General features: G+C 51.4%; 1 protein-coding gene across 2 annotated transcripts in view; it reads right to left on the bottom strand.

The window, feature by feature from the left end:
* Positions 1–18827, bottom strand: part of UNC119 (unc-119 lipid binding chaperone) — a 41265-nt gene that overhangs the window by 18204 nt on the left and 4234 nt on the right. The window contains exons 2-4 of one of the 2 annotated variants that reach the window (XM_073315286.2): positions 7375–7480; positions 4525–4638; positions 768–870 (exon numbers count right to left, since the gene is read on the bottom strand). In XM_073315286.2, coding sequence (XP_073171387.1) covers positions 768–870; positions 4525–4573 — 152 coding nt within the window. In that variant the 5' untranslated portion in view covers positions 4574–4638; positions 7375–7480. The remainder of the gene's footprint in view (positions 1–767; positions 871–4524; positions 4639–7374; positions 7481–18827) is intronic. The other variant, XM_073315285.1, reaches the window with a different exon arrangement.

Raw genomic sequence — 18827 nt, forward strand, 5'->3', positions numbered from 1 at the left:
GTGGGCATCTCAGCCAAAACCTGCACCTCTCAACACCCCACCACAGATACATTGCTACCTGTAAGGGAAGGACACATTTTGAGCGAGCTAGGCTCAGCTGGAATAAATTAATACACAACCAATTCCCTGCACCAGTTGGTTTTTTCAGTTTCAGGATATGCCCCCCACATACATGCACATCTGCACTTTACAATGTAAAAGTCAGTGGCGATATTCCTCGACTGAAGTTATACAGAAAAACCTGTTTTACTGGTGCTGCACATAAGCATCACTTATTGACCCGCACCAGGTCCTACCCAACCCACCAAAGGCAATGCAATGGTGCAAATGCTGATGTGCTTTAAATGTTCTCATTGGAATTCATGATTCCATTCGCATCCATGGAGTGATGCTGGGAACGAGGGAGGCTGCAGAGCCCTCTTTCAAAAGCTGAGCAACTGGGACAGCAACTGCCAAGCCACGCTTCTCCAAAGAGCAGCTGGGATACCTGCATGTAGCCTGTTGGTTCTGCACCGCCACATGAGACCCTAGTGTTAGTCTCTTAGGCCCCATTTCTCGATATGGTACAAGCACTGGGCAGGTTGAATGTTCAAACCTCAAGGTGTTAGGAGATCCTCGTCACAATCAGCAAAAAGCCCCTACGAAACTGACTTAAGTTGCAAGCCTATCTGGTACCTACAGCAAACTAAAGACACTTTCACCCCAAACAGTAAGAGTGCAACCGATTTCAGTACTAGGAAGAGCAGCACAATACCCCAGATACTTACGTGGCTCCAACCTGCCGAAGTCTAAGGAAAGCTGGAGTGAACTGATAGCGAACAAACCGTCCGGCATTAGGGTCAACATCCTTTTTATCACCATGTTCACGTTCTGGAATGGTACAAATCAAATCTTCATAATTGTGGACTGAGAAACAGGAACCTAAGGAGAGCACCTTTATGTGGTACCCTGAAGTCCGCCCTCCCCCTCAGAGATCCTCCATTCCTGATACTGCCTGTCTCCTCAGTTTGAAAGCCCAGCCAAAGACTGCATAAGATGTTTGTGGACAAGTCAGGCAAACTCAGGCACTGAAAAGTTAACTATCTGCAGACAGTGGCTAATGTTTACTTACCTACTAGGGGTCCTGTGCTGTGTATTTTCTGTAAAGAGCTTGGAGAGCCTCAGGTGGAAGGTAATACACAAGTATAGATTTAATAATTTTATTAAGGTAATGTTGAAGAAAAAATGGCTATGTTCAGTATTACACATCTACCCTAAACACTTCCAGGTCACTGATGCTATGTCAGCTAATCTATTTGCTAGTTTGTATCCCTAACGAGTATGAATACATCCAGAAAACTAAAGACAGATCTACCACCTGTCTGCTTCTTGAGGGAAATGTAGTGACAGAGATAGCAGAGTCCACCTTTGCAGCAGGAATTTCTTTGTGAAGGAATCAAGTCAATTGGGGCAGTAGAGAATGTGGGGGGCCTCTCTCTGGATCTCCTCAGCACGTTCTCATTATTGTATTTTGGTTCTTCAGAGTTGATTTCATCATGGGGCTATCAGTGTGGGGCTGTAGTGTTGCTTCAGAGCCATAAAGTTTGGCTCTTCAGCTCTGTCCTTCTCATGCCATTCCATAGGGATAGCATCCCTAGCAGAAAGGGGTAATGCACACACTGGATTCCAGCTCTATAAACATGGAAGAATCTGAAAACAGTTACACAAAGTAAATGTTTGCAGAAGAACCTGGACAGTGGAGGCCAGATCACTAGCTTCTCTCTCCCTCTCTCTCAGGAGTTGGCTCACAAGTATAAGACAGTCATACAGTTTGGAATGACTGGCAACCTCTGCTCAATGGAGACTCGCTGCTGGAACAGTAGGAGAGTTGAAGGCAAGGACCCAGGTGATTTAACAGTGGAAAGTAAGGCCCAGAACTGGAAGAACCACTGGGGCTGCAAGTGTGTTAGCAAAGACACATATGGGAAGCTTGCACACCACCTACCCACACTATCCCTGCCTAGAGTCAGACATAAGAAGCCTATTACTTTCCATAGCACCAAATTCAGTAACATTTGGAGGGCTTGGAGGAGGAGCAATAAACACACGATGGGAGCGGACATGCAGAAAAGTCCAGGAATGCTAGATTTCCCAATTCCCATTTTCCTTCTGAGTGGGCACAGACTTGCCACTTCTGCCACATCTGCTGTTGATTCTGTCCCTCACAGCGTTAAGACTGCCCTGCAGCCAAGCACAGCAAATCAGCCTGCCTGCCACTTCTGAACAGCTCCCTCTATTCACTGGCTGCTGGGGAAACTGTTTACAGGTTACTTTCGTTCTCTGTCACTGAGCAGGTAAGAGCTTTACATTCAGGGAACAATATTTTAAGTTATTTATATGACTGAAATATAAAGGATTTGTTCCTCAAATGTAAACGTTGATCTCAATCCCAGCTGCAAAGTCATGCTGCTAGCCAGGGCTGCTCTACCCTGGCAGGGGGAAGGATGGATCTAAGTTACGCCATTTCAGCTACATGAATAATGCAGCTGAAGTCGACGTACGTAGATTTACTTACTGCAGTGTCTTCACTGCAGTAGGTCGACTGCTGATGCTCCCCTGTAGACTCCGCCTACGCTTCTCACTCCGGGAGAGCGCTCGGTGGTCAATTTATCGCATCTTCCCTAGACATGATAAATCGACCCCCACTGGATCAATCACTCCAGAGGTGAGAGTGTAGGCAAGCCCCCATTAGTGTCCCAACTCTTACACTTCTGTGTCAGTAAAGATTTGAGAGTGTTTGGAGTCACTTTGCTGTCTCCTGTAGAGCATAAGAACGGCCACACTGGGCCCGACTAGTGGTCCACATAACCCAGCATCTTGTCTTCCAGCAGTGACTGGTGCCAGGTGCTTCAGAGGAAAAGAACAGAACATGGCAAATATAGAGTGACCCATCCCGTCATCCAGTCCCAGCTTGTGGCAAGTCAGAGGTTTAGGGACATCTGGAGCATTGGTTGTGTCCCTGACCATCTTGGCTAACAGCCATTGATGAACCTATCCTCCATAAACCTGTCTAATTCTTTTTTGAACCCAGTTATACTTTTGACTGCAGGACACTGAACGAGCCATTTCAGCTCTGTGCTTCACTTTCTCCATCTGTAACATGAAGAAAAAAACTCCATTTCACGTGCAGGGAGACAGAGGTTCAAAGGGACACAACTTAAAATATAAGTCATGCTTCTGTCTGAACTGTCATTATCATTTATGGTTACAAGTAACACCAAAGAGTCGACAGAGATTAAACAAACCTGTGTGTTTCAGTTTGCTTACTTTGTGCCTTTGATAGTACTTCACATATACTCAGCTCCTCCTCTACAGACAGAGTCTCCCTTTGGAGAAGTGTCTCTTCACTGCTGCTGTGTGAAAGACATTTTAAGCGATAGGAAAATAGGACTGTGAAACCACAGAAACTGGCAGGGGCACTGAGAAGCTGGTGTCAAATCTGAGACTACTGCTTCCAATTACGCGAACAAGTGTCACCAGGACCTCATACTGCCGCGCTCTCATTTATGTGCAGCATCCACCTGTTGCCTCTTGTCACATGTAGCGAATTAAGAACACTGTGGAAGGGACCTGCTTTTTTATCACGTCCGTATTGGCACAATGGGCACTGATGAAGGCGAATGCCTAGAGCAGGAGAGGGCAAACTATGGCCAGCGGGACGGATCCGTCTGGTCAGGGCTTTCAATCCAGCCCGCGGGATTGCCAGCTGCGGTGCAGCGGGGCTAAGGCAGGCTCCCTGCCTGCCCTGGCCCCGTGCCGCTCCCAGAAGTGGTCGGCACCATGTCCCTGCAGCCCCTGGGGGAGGGGGGGACAGAGGGCTCAGTGTGCAGCCCCTGGGGGAGAGAGGATAGAGGGCTCTGTGCGCTGCCAGGCACTGCCCCCCGCAGCTCCCACTGGCCAGGAATGGGGAACTGTGGCCAATGGGCGCTTCGGGGGTGTTACCTGCAGGCGAGGGCAGAGGGCAGCGGGCAGCATGTGGCAGAGCCGCCTGCCCCATCCCACCCCCAGGAGCCACTGCCGGACATGCTGGCCACTTCCGGGAGCAGTGTGGGGACAGGGCAGGCAGGGAGCCTGCCTTAGCCCCACTGCACGCCACTGCCACCCCGAAGCTGCTCGAGGTAAGTGGCACCGGGCTGGAGCCTGCACCCCAACCCCCTGCCCTGAGCCCCCTGCCACACCCCTCCTGCACCCCAACCCCCTGCCCCCCAACCCCCTGCCCCAGCTCTACATTCATGGCCCTGCATACAATTTCCCCACCCAGATGTGGCCCTTGGGCCAAAAAGTTTGCCCACCCCTGGCTTAGAGGCCCAACTTCGATAGGAAGATAATTTTCCTTGAAGTGACTAGATTTCAAGTTGACAGTGTCTCTTTGCTATTTGGAAAGTGCTTGGAGTGAAAGAGGCCAGAGAAAGGCAAAGGTTATTTCTGAAGAAGAGAGGTGTGAAGTGGCATTTGTTTATTAGTGACAACATTCTCTGCACTCACCTGAGGCAGGTGGTTTGGTGATTTCAAACAGTACCGTGCCAGACTCCATGTCTCGGATTTTAAACCTGGTGAAATCTATCTTGTACACATTTTCCTCAGGAGTGCACAAATAATCTGTGGAAGGAAAGCAAATTCAGTAAGGAAAGGGTGTGTTGCATTGGCTTGGACTTCAGACTGCTCTCTGGGATCACAACCAGCAGTGGGGGTGGCCAAATGCACCCCAAAAACCCCTTTTCTTTAATACAGAGCTGCAGCCTACAGAGGCTACAATTCCCAGTTTGCAGCACTCCATGTTGATCCAAATGGAAAGATGAAAAGATGGAAAAATGCCTTCTCCCAAGGCATGGAGGAGTCATTGCCATGCCCTGATCCTGGCCCTCCACCTTCTGGATCCCTTTTCATCCAGGGCCCTGAAAAGCAGGCAGCAGTCGATCGAGCTCTGGCCTTTTCCGTTTAAGAAGTCTGCAAGAGTGCAAATGCTAAACAGCTTCACAGGCACTAAGCCGACTTCACCTAAACAGAACAAGTATTCCCAAGACACAATACTGCCTCACCTCGCCATTCACACTAGTCTGGGGGTGAATTCTGCTACCTTTTCCTCAGGCCTCATGAAAGCTAATAGCAACCGGCCTGCAGCTATTTTTAACTAGAGGTGGATCTTGACTAGACTGTGGTCTGCTAATGGGGCCCTTTCCTGAGTCAATCACTGCTAAATTCTGTGGCTGAACACCACTCTTTCCAACCCTTGTCTTGCTTTGTCTTGGGACCACTTCCAACTCCCTGCCACTAGACAGCAACTTTACCTTTGTGCTGGGTGCGGGAGGGGAGATCATTAGTCCTGTGGTTACTCTCCATGTTACAGAGGCACAGAGTAAAGGCAGCTCTGAAAACCTATTTTATGCTGGCAAAATCTAAATTAATTTAGACCACCAATCTACATAAGTGAACTTAGCTTGTAAATACATGAGTGAAGAACAGTGTCTGGGGCATTTCTGAGAGACCTGCTCTAGAGCAGTGGTCCCCAAACTGAGGAGCGTGGAGGAATGTTCTCCACCCCCAGGTCACCACCTCCTCCTCCTCCATCCCCAGTTCTGCCTTCAGCCCAAGCTCCTCTGCCGGGCTAACTGTGCAGTAATGGGGGGGGGGGCGCGGCGGGCAGACAGAGTCCATTACTAGTTGCGGGGCCGGGGGGAAGTGACAGGAAAAATTTGGGCACAACAGGTCTGAAGTTTGAGCACAGCTGGAATCTAATTCCTGAGTTCTAATCCCAGCTCATCACTTAGTGGCTGTGCCTGCTTCCCCACTTCTAAAATTGGGATCGTATCCACCTCCCAGGGGTGTAGTAAGGGTCAGCTAGCTAAGGACTTATCTATACTTACATTGGGAGGGTTAGGTTGGGTATTAGGAAACACTATTTCATTACGAGGGTGGTGAAACACTGGAATGCGTTACCTAGGGAGGTGGTGGAATCTCCTTCCTTAGAGGTTTTTAAGGCCCGGCTTAACAAAGCCCTGGCTGGGATGATTTAGTTGGTGACCTCCTGAGGTCTCTTCCAACCCTGACATTCTATGATTCTATGAATGCTGCAGCTGTGTGCTAGTCCATAGTGGAGACTATGCCTATGTCGATGGGAGAGCTTCTCCTGTTGGCACTGGTACTCCACCTCCTGGAGAGGTGAGACCTATGTGGACGGGAGAAGCCCTCCCTCCCATTGACATACTGCTGTCTACACCAGAGATTAGTTCAAGTGTCACACAAGGGAGTGGACGAAGTTATATCGACATACGTGTGTAGTGTAGTGTAGACAAAGCCTAACACATGTGAGGGAATTACTGTAGGTTTCAGACAGGAGGAGCGTGCTTTAGAGGAAGCACAAATGAAGTGCGTATACTAACTACTGTGTTGGGCAAATCCTTGGATAGAAAATGACCGGTGTGATTCAAGACTGCCCCAGTACATTAAGAATGTGTCTTAAATCAAGCACATTGTGACTAGCAGGACAGAAAGATATCCTATGATCTCTGCACAACAAACTGTACCAGAAGCCAGACCACAAAGCCCTCAGGCTGGGATTTGCAATCACAGGAACTAGATCCCAGCACTCTAGAGCAGATGCAGACATGTGTTTGATCATTCCCAGGTTGCTAGCCTGTACCATGCATGTAATCTGCGGTTTTGTGTGACTATTTTCAGCTGTTGTGTTACTGAAAGTTAACTGCACATTCTGTGCCTTTCCTCTTCCAGGAGCCTCTTTGCAGATGCTCTATCCAGAGAACTGTTTGAGCACTCAACAGCATAAAGAACAGGAGCATTAGACTTACCCTCCACAGGATTTTACTGCGGGGTGCCATCACCAGCAGACAGTGGAAGTTCATAGGAAATGGAGTCCGTTAGGGATGCTATTAAGCACAAAGCTTTCTGTTGGCATGTGGCAGTGACATTTCCCTCTCAGAGTATCAGCACAGAACAAGTGGAAACACTAACAGCAGCTCTTTGATTGTTGGTTTGGCCAAAATAATTTTCTTCCTATCCAAGAGCTGTGCAGAAGCTCAACTATGTCAGTCATTGCTGGTTATCACAAATCTAGCTGAGGCCCACTGCTGAGAGAAGAACCCTATTAAAGCAAAGCACTCTTTCAGCTGCATAAAACCCCACATTTCCTGGTGACTCTTGAGGCAGAGATAGTCCAGGCATTTAAAGCAACACTCCATTCTGGACTCCAACAAGGAAACCCTAAACTTGAATACGGGGAATGTGTCATGTGAAGATACATGAGGGTTAAGGGTCAGCGCAGGGCCAGGCCAAACTGTTAGCAAGGCTGATCTGGCTGGAACATTCTAGGATACTTACGTAAGTTAATTTGTACCCCATAGGCACATATTAATATCACTTCTGGAGGCTACTGCTGCCCACTATCAAAGGCTGTGCACCTAATCGCAGAGAGAGGCAGCTGCTTCTGAAAGGTGTAAGAGCCACAGTCAGTAACATGATCAGACCACATGCTCCAGACAAGTGAACTACTTGGTAACAGTCTGGAAGGGGGAGGGGGTGCGATGTGCAAGTCATGTTTGTCCACAAGTTAATAATTAACTGTTTCTTCTGCAGAATTCTTCCCCAGCTAGCACCATGGCAACAGTTATCCCCATCCTAGGCAGCGGTGGTTGCTATAGTAACAGTGTCTGTGGATCACCCAAATGAGAGCAGAGCTATGGGCAAAGAGCTACACAGAAGGCCGAGTGCTGGCCACTCTGTCTCTCTGGCACTGAAAAACCTTCACCACCTTTTCCAGCTCTGCGGGGGAAGTCTTTGAAAGAACCCTCATCTTTACCGGTACTCTGGTATCTAGCTGGACCACCCCCAGGCAGGTTAGCTGCCAGGGTGAAGGTGGGATTTGGTGTAATTGGTAACAGCTTTCCCGCCCTACCCCCTAGAATGGCATTGTCCAGTCTCCAAGTGGAGACACACACACGCACGCACTTGACGTGGTATCAACCCAGCTCCTCTCAGAGTCTGCACGGAGATATTTGCTTCCTCCAAGTCCTGCTCAGAAACAGGCTCTTTCCCAACAGCTCCCATTATTAATGATGGAGACACTTGCTAACTGCACAAACACTGCCTCCTCTTCCAAGGCCTGCTGTATTTAAGAACCACCTAGGACATTATGTAAGAAATGTGTTGTCAGAGAAGGAATCCAGCACCTCATGTAAACCACTGGTGAGACCCTACCCTGACCTTCTCTTTACAGATAAATATTTCTACAGAACCAGCAGAAGCCCTGTCCACAGCCTGCAGCCACAGAGTCTGAGCTTCGCTCACCTGCGAGCAGAAGTGTCAGGGTGCCAGAAGGCCAAGGTCATACCTAACTAGCCTAGGACAGAGCAGCCTCCTCTCTACAGAGGTAGAACTGGAGACTACAGGCTCCAACCTGGCCTGCTCCACCACATTGAAGGGGGAGAAATGGCCACAGGCAACTTTGAAGAACACTGTACGTTGTATTTGGCCTACAGTCTGACACCCAAGCTGTAGGGTACTGCCTCTGAGTCATCTACATAAAGTCTTCTCCCTCCCACTTAGTCACTTCTACCAGCTCCACCTCAACCTGTGTGGCTCTAAAGGGGGAAGCATCACAAACTGACCAGAATGAGCAACTCCCATTTATAGACAGTCCGAGAGAAACATCTGCAGTCTCACTGCTGAGCGCTGACCACAGGTTAAGGCCAAAGGACCACGGCTAGAACCAGGCTCCGAGTCCAAGGCCTGTAGAACCAGAGGCAGCCCAGGGGACCAGCAGCGCTGTCATCGCCACTAGAACTAAGCTCAACTCCTGCAGCATGGTTCAATCAGCGGCCAGAGCCTGGTGGGAGAGGAAGAGCCACTCCTCCGGGGAGCAGCATGAAGTACGTATGTCCCAAAGCCCCACGTCTGAGGATGAGGGTAAAATGATCAAACTGCACCAGAACGGGCTTGGTGCTGAGCCAGCACGAAAGCCCAAAACAACAGGTGGCAGGGTGAAGGGACGCCAGCGGGCCAGGCAGCCCCACATGGAGGTTGTGTAAGAATAAGGTTTATATAAACTCAGGTAAAACAGAAAAATGTTTCTCATTCATGACTTTGCCTCTCCAGAGCCCCCTGTAAGGGCGAGATACATGGCCTTGGAAAGACAGGGTGGGAACACAGGCATCCAGAGATGTCTCTTTGGCTGGCAATCCACATGCTCTCAGGGTCTCCAGAAACAGAGTCCCATCTCGTCAGAGGAGAAGAGCCCACATCCAGGAATTCTTCACACAGCGCTTCACAAACTTCAGAGCCAAAATATTTAATTGGAGGCTTCAGTGCCCCCTACCAAAATAAAAGTCTGACTCCTTAAAGCCAGTGGTCGTGTATCCCGTCCCGTCTCTGGCACGGTCCATTATTTGGAATAGGACCGGGCAATACAGTTTGTGCTCCTGTGCCAGCAGCACCTTCTGCCCAAATCCAAAGGGGAAAATCCCCAGGGCAGCATGGTCCTGCGGTGTCGGCAGCCTCGGCACTTCCATGTGGGATTTCATTCTGACGAAAAGTGCCGACGCAACAGGAGGCCATGGCTGGCTATCAGGAGAAGATGGCCGTTTTCACACTATGTCCTAGGGAATCAGCCCACAACTCGGAGCATTTGCATGTGCACACAGCACAAGAACCTGCACACTGCAACTAGAAGGTTGCAGACGGCCAGGAAATACTAGAGTTAGGGGCCCAGCAGCAGTGATAGGCTGGCCATGTTGCAGGTCCTACGTGTTTTGGAGGATGCATTTTATGACCCCAATATATTGAGCTGCATATTTAACAAGAAAAGAATCAGCCCTTGAATATGTGCAGCATAGCTGGGCCAATGCTGCTCACTGCATTGCCAGTCTAACGGTACCAACTCAACATCGCATTAGCAGGGTTTTGCACCTAAACTCCTAGCTTTAAAATCCTGAGCTTGTCGGTTGCAAGGCTTACAGATCCCCAGGCCATGACCTGCAGAATTTGCAAGCTCCTTTCTCTACAATACATTATACAAGCTCTGCTCGCTTCATAATCAGTAGATAAGTTCAAAGACACAAAATTATAATGGTTTAGAAATAAATGCAGATCGAGTAACACACAGAAGAAGGGGACTGCTCATGCATCAAGCTAACTGGTGTCTTTACACAAGATGAGAGCTTCCAATCTTATCTGCAAGACAATTCAGTAAGTCTTTCCTACATGTAACAGATGAATGGCTAGATACACAAGACAACCCAGTCACCATCAAACTTCCAGCTGCAAGCTCCTCTCCTTCCTTCTACAGAGTAGGGAATAGATAAATCACTGAAAGAGAAGTTCAGTGACTTTTGCAGTCCTTCCCCCTTCCCCTGGGAGCAGGGCAGGATTGAAAAATTGCTTTCTGCCTTGCTTAGGAAACGCCAGCAGAGGACGCGCACTCTAGTCTGTAACACACAGATCCTGGTGTAAAGTCAGATGTCAGACATCATTAATGGCGAGAGAGCTCTTGCATCTTTGAGAAGGGAAGCAAAACAACCCCTTTGACGGGAATGACGGGTGTCTGGTGCCATTGCCCCTCCCTGCCCCAATCCCATGCTGGCAACCAGTCACCACAAGTCAAACCCGAATAGCACTCCTCGAGGCCTGAGTTATAAAATCCTGCACAGGTCACAAGTGAGATTAAATTTGGGGATCTCTTCTTGATCTAATGTGAGTGTTTGTCTTGATTGTTGGTTGGTTCTGTCTGGGTTGAGGAGACGTTCAGACAGCAATAGCAGCTGCCGCTCAGTCGCTGGCTCCCTCTGGAACGAGGAAGGGAGAAACACAAAGCACTTGTGAACCAGAGTTCACCTCTGCAGCAGAGGCTAGAAGAGGGTGTTCTACTGGAAAGCCCAAGGCTGCATGGGAGCCAGCGGCAAAAGAGGCAGCATTAACTTGTGTCTCTAATGCTATTCTGCACATGGGAACTGCTGGCAGCCTGTATCCAGAAAACCCCCAGAGCAGCAGGGATTTCAGCACCAGGGGGGCAAGCCTGGCTCGGTGGAAGGAGCAGTCAGTTTCACAATGGCAGTTCAATGAAGCACATACACATTGTGAAGCCAAGCAGGGCACAGCTTCTGCATCCCCACTCAGCCAAAGCGCTGCAGCGAGCAGAGGAGAGGCACACGTCACTGCCCATCCCAAGGAAGTGAACTTGGTACCCCTTCCCCCCTCACCCGCAGACTCTGTCCGGCTCGGGAAACCAACCAGGTGGGGACTGGAACCCTTGTAAGCCTGAAGCGAGTGCGCGGAAGGAGAGCATGTTGTTTTCCTCCTATTTCTTCAGAAAGACGCAATTCCCCAAACAGTGCACGTGCAAGGGTGGAGACACACAGCCTCACTGCACCAAGACAGTGATGGCCTCCTGCTACCCGTTGAGCAGTGCAGAAAAGAAGGTGACAGAGGACATTGCACAGAGGACAGGCTACCTGGCATGTCTGTACATGCCAGTGACTAGCGCGAGAGAAGCCTTAGAGCCCAAGGGGGCGTGCCTGGCTCTGGAGGGAACTCAGTGGGCCGGGCGGTAGGTGGAGAAGCACTGGTCAAATGTAAGGGCATTCCACGTGCTTTACACACGGAGACCCATGCTGTCAGCGAAATGGTCCACAAGGGGAGGGTAAAAGCCCCACAAACCACCCTCAGGGCAGCCTAAACATGAATGTTCCCTCTCCCATGGGCGAGCTGAGGATGGGAACTCCAGGGAGGGGGCTTGGATGGAACGACCCCATGGCAGAAGCAAAAAAGCAGGAAAAGATAGATAAGCGGGTGGCTGGAGCATCTGCCTGGGAATGCTGCCAGTTACCACTTGGTCCTGTCAGAGGGGCAGCCTCATCCCCATCAGAATGCACCGGCCTCACGGCAACAACCAGGCACATCTACCTTCTACCCCTAAGTAGCTAAGAACAAAATGGCAATAGACAAGTTAGTATGTGCAGCTACACAAACACTGCCTGTCCTCACCTCCCCTGGGCAATGGTAACCTTGCTCCAGTTCTCATTTCAAGAGACACACAGAGCCCTGACGAGGGCACTTCTGCATTCTCTAAGAGATTTGTTCCTTTAGTAACTACTCATTTTAGTCAAGTGGGTGCCATAAATTAGCATGAAAGGCCCCGGCTCTCATGTTCAGCCTACTGTGCTGGTGAGAGCATTTCCTCCAGCATGCACTTCTCGGTGGGAGAGGGATGGGATTACACAGCATTCAGTGCCAACAGTCGAGGGGGGGGGGGGAAGAGAATAGAGAACAAACCTGGGGCCTCAAGGTCAGCCAAACAGACGTAATTCTCCCATAAAGCCCTGCAGATCACCAGAGCACACTGGCAGACTGCCTCTATTCCCAGCCTGGTGAAAGGCCACACTGGACTTCGGCACCAGCCTGGCCAGAGCACCTTTTATTGGGGCAGCTTCAGTGAATTAGTGGGGATCAGGTTCGGGGGGGAATGCTCCCAGCAACCTCCCACTTAAGATCAGGGCCACGAATTTACAGTGCCCTCCATGGGGGTAAAGGGAAAATCCTCTAGCCTCACCAACATTTATTTATAGGCATCTCATCCTTAGAGCATCTGAGCTCAGCTTTGGCAGATTTTATTCTAAGCCTTTAATTGTCTGGGGGTGGGGGAGGGGAAGCAGAGTGCCAAAAGGAGGAGGAAGGTCTTAGAATCTGGGAAGGGCCCTTGGCCATACAGACAAGGGAGGCAGCAGCAGTCACCTGGGGTGAGCCTGTCTTGCCAACAGGAGCTGGAACAGAAATTGAGAAGAGGCAGGAACCCCCTGGCTAGCACATGGCTGTTTCCTAACATGCTTTAAGAAACCAGGTCAGAGGCTATTTCGAAACCTGCTCCCAAGAGGTAAGCCAGGTGTAAGACGCAGACACTGATGCTGGACTGCTTGGAGCTGGCGATTAGGAGATTATCAGATTGGAGATTCTCAGGAGGAGGAGGGCAAACATAGCACAGACACACTGAACATGCAGGCTGGTGACCCAGGGAAAGGCACCTTCTGTCTCCCCAGCCCAGAATACACCCCCCGCCCCACTCCGCAGGAAGGGGGTGACTCAGAGCACTGGGGTACTCCTGGCATCCAGAGCAATGCAGAACAAGGAAGAGGAAAGAAGACTCACCAGATGGAGCAACATTAAAACCCCCTAGAGAAGAGGGCAGGGGAGACCAAGGAGCAGGATCCTAACAAAGCCCTGGTGCAAAATAGTGGGTCCTAGGTGGTTCCAAGCCTCTTGTTCTGGGCTGGGCTGAAGGCTGCCCTGCCACTTGATTCCTCGAGTTTATTGTCTTGTAGACAAGTGCGCAAACACTGCCCTGTACGGGTATCTCACGCCCTCCGCCCCACCGCAAGCCCATGGCAGCCCAGGGAGGGGCACGTTTCAGTCCCACATGGGGTGGGGAGCGTGAGGGAAGAGGAACTGACAGATGTTCTTGGGAAGCGTAGCGGGAAAGGGGATGGAGGAAGAGGAGGATTTTGAGAGGAAAGGGAACCAGTGCCGTGTCCCCGCTAGCACCATGGTAAGGAGGTGGCATCATGGCTTCCCGGGGGACCAAATCCTCACTCCGGCTCCGTAAGAGCAGAGCAGCTGCTGCAGGCTTCCTGCGGCTGCATGTTTCCTGGCACTACCTGCTTGAGAGTACCCTTGGGCCTGCAATTCCACTAACGTTCCTGATGCACTCAGTCCTCCCTGGGGTTTGTCTCAGCCCTTCTGCAGCACCATATAATGGCAGCCCAAGAGATCCCTCCACAACCTCTGCAAAAGGCTTTGCCAGCCTTACAGCTACGTCTACTGGACCGTGGACACACCAGGACATGCCAATCTCACCCACGCTGGTTTCGATGGAGGCCCCGAAGACGTAGATTGTGGCATTTCTCGTCCAATCATTCAAGCAGCAAGGCCTTCAGGCAGCGGGCCAGTGTGCGCCAGGTGGGGTGAACCGGGCCTATGGCCGGTTTTGTGGGGGAGACACACAGCCTCACACACCATTTGGAGGGTGTGTTCAGTATTTGTCTGAATAAAAATCCCTTCCCCTGGATTCATAGCTTGAGACCTATAATGTCTCAGTCCTGCCAGCTTCCACGGAGTCTTCCAGGCTAGAGAAGGCAAGCCCTGAATTACTAGTGTAAAGAACCTGCAAGAGAGGGCCCCAACCAACCAGACACCACAGTCCCACGCAGGGCCCCTCCCCACGTCACCCCTACCGCTTAGGGCTCATCTTCACTAGAGAAACAACAACTAACTGACCCTACATCTCAACCCAGGAGTCCCTAAACCATGCCTCAGTCGTACTCTGAGCCCTACTGAGTCTGCTCGGCTTCCCCAGAGGGGAAATCTGAAGGGACCCCGCACTGCGTCACGAGTGCTCCGAGTGGGGATGTTGTGGATAGAGTTCAGGCTCATGCTATGCCAAGCAAGGTATAGCAGTCCTCCAAGGGCTATCCCACAGTGCCCCAGCCCCAGCAAAAGGGCCTCTCTGAAAAACTAACCTCCACTGCCAACGGTCAGGCTGGCCTGACACCACCTCCCTGTATTTGCTGCCCAACAGCATGCAGACGGGCCTCTGCTACAGGCTCCCTAGAGGTCAAATCGCCTCTCCCAGGAAGACGCTGCCAAGCCAGGCTTGACCACAAGCCCCTTACACAGACATGGCTCACTGGGAAGGAACGATAGATTAACAAACCAACGAACAGCAGGAAAGCAACCCTAGCGACTCGCCATGCTGGAAATACAGCGTCCCCTGCCGCCACCAACCAGGTTTGCTGGGAAAGGTGCTGCAAAAGACAATGCAGCAGCAGCCCGGACAGCCTGTGATAGGGCACAAGGCCGGAGAGGACGAGATGCTACGACCACCACAGAGAACCCGTTTTACTGACGAGTCGGACCCTTCCAAGTGCCCTTCGGGGCCGCAGTCAGCCAGCCCAACCAATTCCTCCCGGGCAAGCTCGGTTTGTTAAACTGACCATAAACCTGCCAGCAGAGACGCAAGTTCGCCTGCCTATTCCATAGAATGCACCATGGTAGCTAACAAAGTCACCAGTGGATGATCCCCAAGACAGACAAAGCCTTAGACCTTCACTTGGAAGAGGTGAAATGCTACAGAAGGGAACTAACGGCACCCTGCCTAGATACACATTAGCCCCTGCAACCTGTGTATGCACCCGTCTTCATTATTCCCAGCACCCTGAGCACAGTAGAGCTAGGGTGTCCCCCACAGGCATGGACACCTTTCTGGGCAGACAGCATGGGAAGGGCAGTGCCCTCCTGACTCCTTGGCCAACCCAGGCTGTGTTCCCAGAGCGGATGTCGGCCCTAGATTTACAGAGGGACCTTTCTTCCCCTCCAGCTGCGCTTGTAATTAACTGCAATCTGAAATTAGCTTTGCCCTCTCCCGGGTAATCCCAAGTTAATCAGGCTGCAAGGTTTTCCTCTTATTGTGAGTGTGGCTGTAAGAGCAAGTGACAAATCCTGCTAATAGCAAAGCGAATGCTACACTCGCCTTCTGTTTAATCCATCTAGAGCTATGCCAGAGGTGAGCTCATAGAGGAGACGTAACTGCACCCTGCCATTTTCCACACTGCCAGCCCTTGACAGCTCTGGTGCAGGGCAAGGCAATGGAACTTGGGGAGAGTTTCACATGAAGAGGACACAACACACCCAGGAGAGTTTGGACAGCATCTTCCTCCCTTAAGCTTATTAGGGGCAGGGAAACATTGAGAAGACAGGCCAGCCAGATTTCCTGGCTTCCTGCATACATCAGCAGACAGAATAAGCTTCCATGAATTGGAAGCAAGTGTTCGTTTGCCACAGGGTTCACCAAATGTTGTTCACAGCACCTCTCACCACAGCCAGCCAGCTGCCCTGAGCCATCTAAAAGATTTACCAGTGTCCCCTTTGGGAGCAGAGACCTCCTTCCACCCACGTGTGGTTCCATAACAGGGCTCCCACAGTGCACTCGTGGCCGGCTCAGCACTAAGCCGGTTTCTAATGTCAGCGGGTATTTCTGTGGTAATTGCTGAGTAACCAGCCTGGACGTTGGAGAGAGCAGCTGTTCCTCTTACATAAAACCACTGCATTTTAGACACCGAGTTCTGCCGGCTCCACCCCCAAGCTGCCAGCTCCACCACGCCAGCCCCTTCCTGGGGGGTGTTTCAGTGCCAATCCAAAGGGCACTCAAGTCTGAGGGCTTGGAAGAGCAGCACCATGCACCCTGCATTCAGACTCATGATTTTTCCAACCCAGGGGCTAGGGATTCTGAGTTCAAAACACCCGCACACAGCAGCTGGGAGAAGTCCTGGGGCCTGCTTCCCGCCCCCAGCATCACAGGACATTAACGCTCAGGGCCCTGGAGAACTGGCTCTTCCAGCCTTTGCCGTGGCTGGCAAATTTCACAAGTGCTTCAGGAAACCCGGCAAGTCTCTGCACAAAGCCGAGTGGCCAGGGGACGAACAAGAAGGGGCATTGCTGGCATGCGACCACAGAATTCCAGACATGTCGCCTAGTCTCTAAAGCGCGTGTCACTGCAGCATCTCAGCACCTAAGCCAGTCTAGCCCATGCTGGGCCTGGACCCGTTAGAACCGGGTTAGCAGAAGACTTCTTAGCCTTGCTCTGCCATAACCAGCATCCCTCAGCACAGCAGATGAGCGAATCTCCACAGGGCACAATGGAAGGCCCATGCTTGGACCGGATCTACCCCAGGCTATTCACTCTGATAATGGCTCTGTCCCAGGTGAAAGGCTGATGCTCCGAAGTGCCCCAGATGAGGAAGCATTTCAATCATCAAAGGGTTTGACTTATAAAGGCCTGCACAGCCTCTTGCTATAGCCAGCGGTCACCATCCCCACACCCCTGACCTGCACTGCCTGCACTTGGACCAGCGGGCCTTGGGCCTCGCCACCGTCTCGGAGAAACGAGAGGAAACTAAACTGCAAAGCACTGAAGGCCCCATAGCCCGAGGTACATTTGTAGCAAGGGCAAGGGATAGCTCAGTGGTTTGAGCATTGGCCTGCTAAACCCAGGGTTGTGAGTTCAATCCTTGAGGGGGCCATTTAGGGCTCTGGGGCAAAAATAAAGGATGGTACTTGGTCCTCCTGTGAAGGCAGGGGACTGGACTCAATGACCTTTCAAGCTCTATGAGCCAGGTATAGCTCCACATATATATATATATATATATATATATAAAATGCCTAATGACAGTGTGTACTGTGATGAGTCAGATCCCAGGGCCACAACACCGCAGACAGAGCTTCAATGGCCAGACCAACACTGTTTCAAATGACTTCATGGCAACAGGAACTTAGGCCCTCCAAGGGGTGGAATCAGTTCAGTATTTTTCCCCTCTGGAATCTGGCTGATCACGCCATCTCCCCTGCCGCCGCTCAACACTCCCCCCAGCAAAGCCATTGCGACTCACACGCATTAGCAAACATACGTCACTGGGCCAGAATGGAATTGTTCCTTGCTAGAGTCACTTGTTCTCCTGACCCTGGAGCTCAGGCCAGCAGAGCCCTGTTTGCTGACCTCCTTTCTGAGGAGCAACCCCCATTATCTGGGCCCCTTCCCTGTTTTAGGGCTTGCTGGGCCCATCCCATTTGCCAGGGCCAAGCCATGCACCACATGCAGGATGGTACCCTGGCTGAGCGCCCCAAGGCCAAGTCACCGCATCCACAGGATATTAACAGAGTATGGGGGCTGGGGGGGGGGGGGAGAAGAGAGACAGCCTCATGCTTCAGGGTTTAAGTCAGTCACTAACTCCTAGGGGTTAGGCTGAGACCTTCACAGGACAGATTATCCCACATCTCTCTACAGGGGGTTAGTTCTTGTACCTTCCTCTGGAGCATCTGGTGCTGGTGACTGGGTAACAGGACACTGGAGGAGACAGACCCCAGGTCAGGTCCAGTCTGGCTCCTGCTGCATGCGCTGGGCCTGCATGAACACTGCACACTTCATGGACTCCCTGGGTTTGGGATTTTCTAAGCCTTACGCTAAAAACATGGGAGGAGAGTTCACCTAGTATCTAGAGTCAGCTCTGGACTGGGACAAGCACCTAAAGCAACAAGGCTGGTCCACGGGGCCTAGGGGAGCTTAACTTGAGAACAGCTAGGACAGGAAACAACTGTGAGCACTTGCGTTTCATGCTTACCCTCAGAGGGCCAGAGGAGCCCAGAGTAAGTTTCCCTGCCAAACCGGCTCACCTCAAGCGCCCCAACAGCAGGAAAGGGCTGAGGCTGGACGAGCTGTCAGCCTCCCTCCCACAGCCAGTGCTCCTTCCCATCCTTGCAGCGCCTTGCACAGAATGGCTGGATGTTTTCAGCATCTGCTGAAAAGGAATGGGCCCTGAAAAGCGCTCTTCGAAAAACCATCCCTCTGCACTTCCAGGGGCCAAAGGATGGTACCGCAGGCAGGACCAATGCACCAGGACCTGAGTCTGCAAAAACACTACATTCCACATGTGCCTTCACTGCAGCCCCAGCCCTGCAAAGACACTGCCCAGCACGCTCCTCAGGTGCTCGTGGCAAGGCCTGGCATCAGCCAGCTACAATATTAGTCCCACATCAGATCAAATGGCGCATTCACACAAACTGGGGTCAATCTGCACAGCCTAGCGATGAAGAAACAAGGCCCTGGAAGTGAGGGTGGGCTCCTGCCAGACACAACACGCCTCCGGAGCCAGGGACGGGACCAACCATGCAGCAGTTAAGCTTTTCCTCTCAAGCTGGAGCACCCATCCTGCCACGTGCACAGTGACAGCACCCTGAAT

The sequence above is a fragment of the Lepidochelys kempii genome, chromosome 17 (genome assembly GCF_965140285.1).
Source record: "Lepidochelys kempii isolate rLepKem1 chromosome 17, rLepKem1.hap1, whole genome shotgun sequence".
NCBI lineage: Eukaryota > Metazoa > Chordata > Testudines > Cheloniidae > Lepidochelys > Lepidochelys kempii.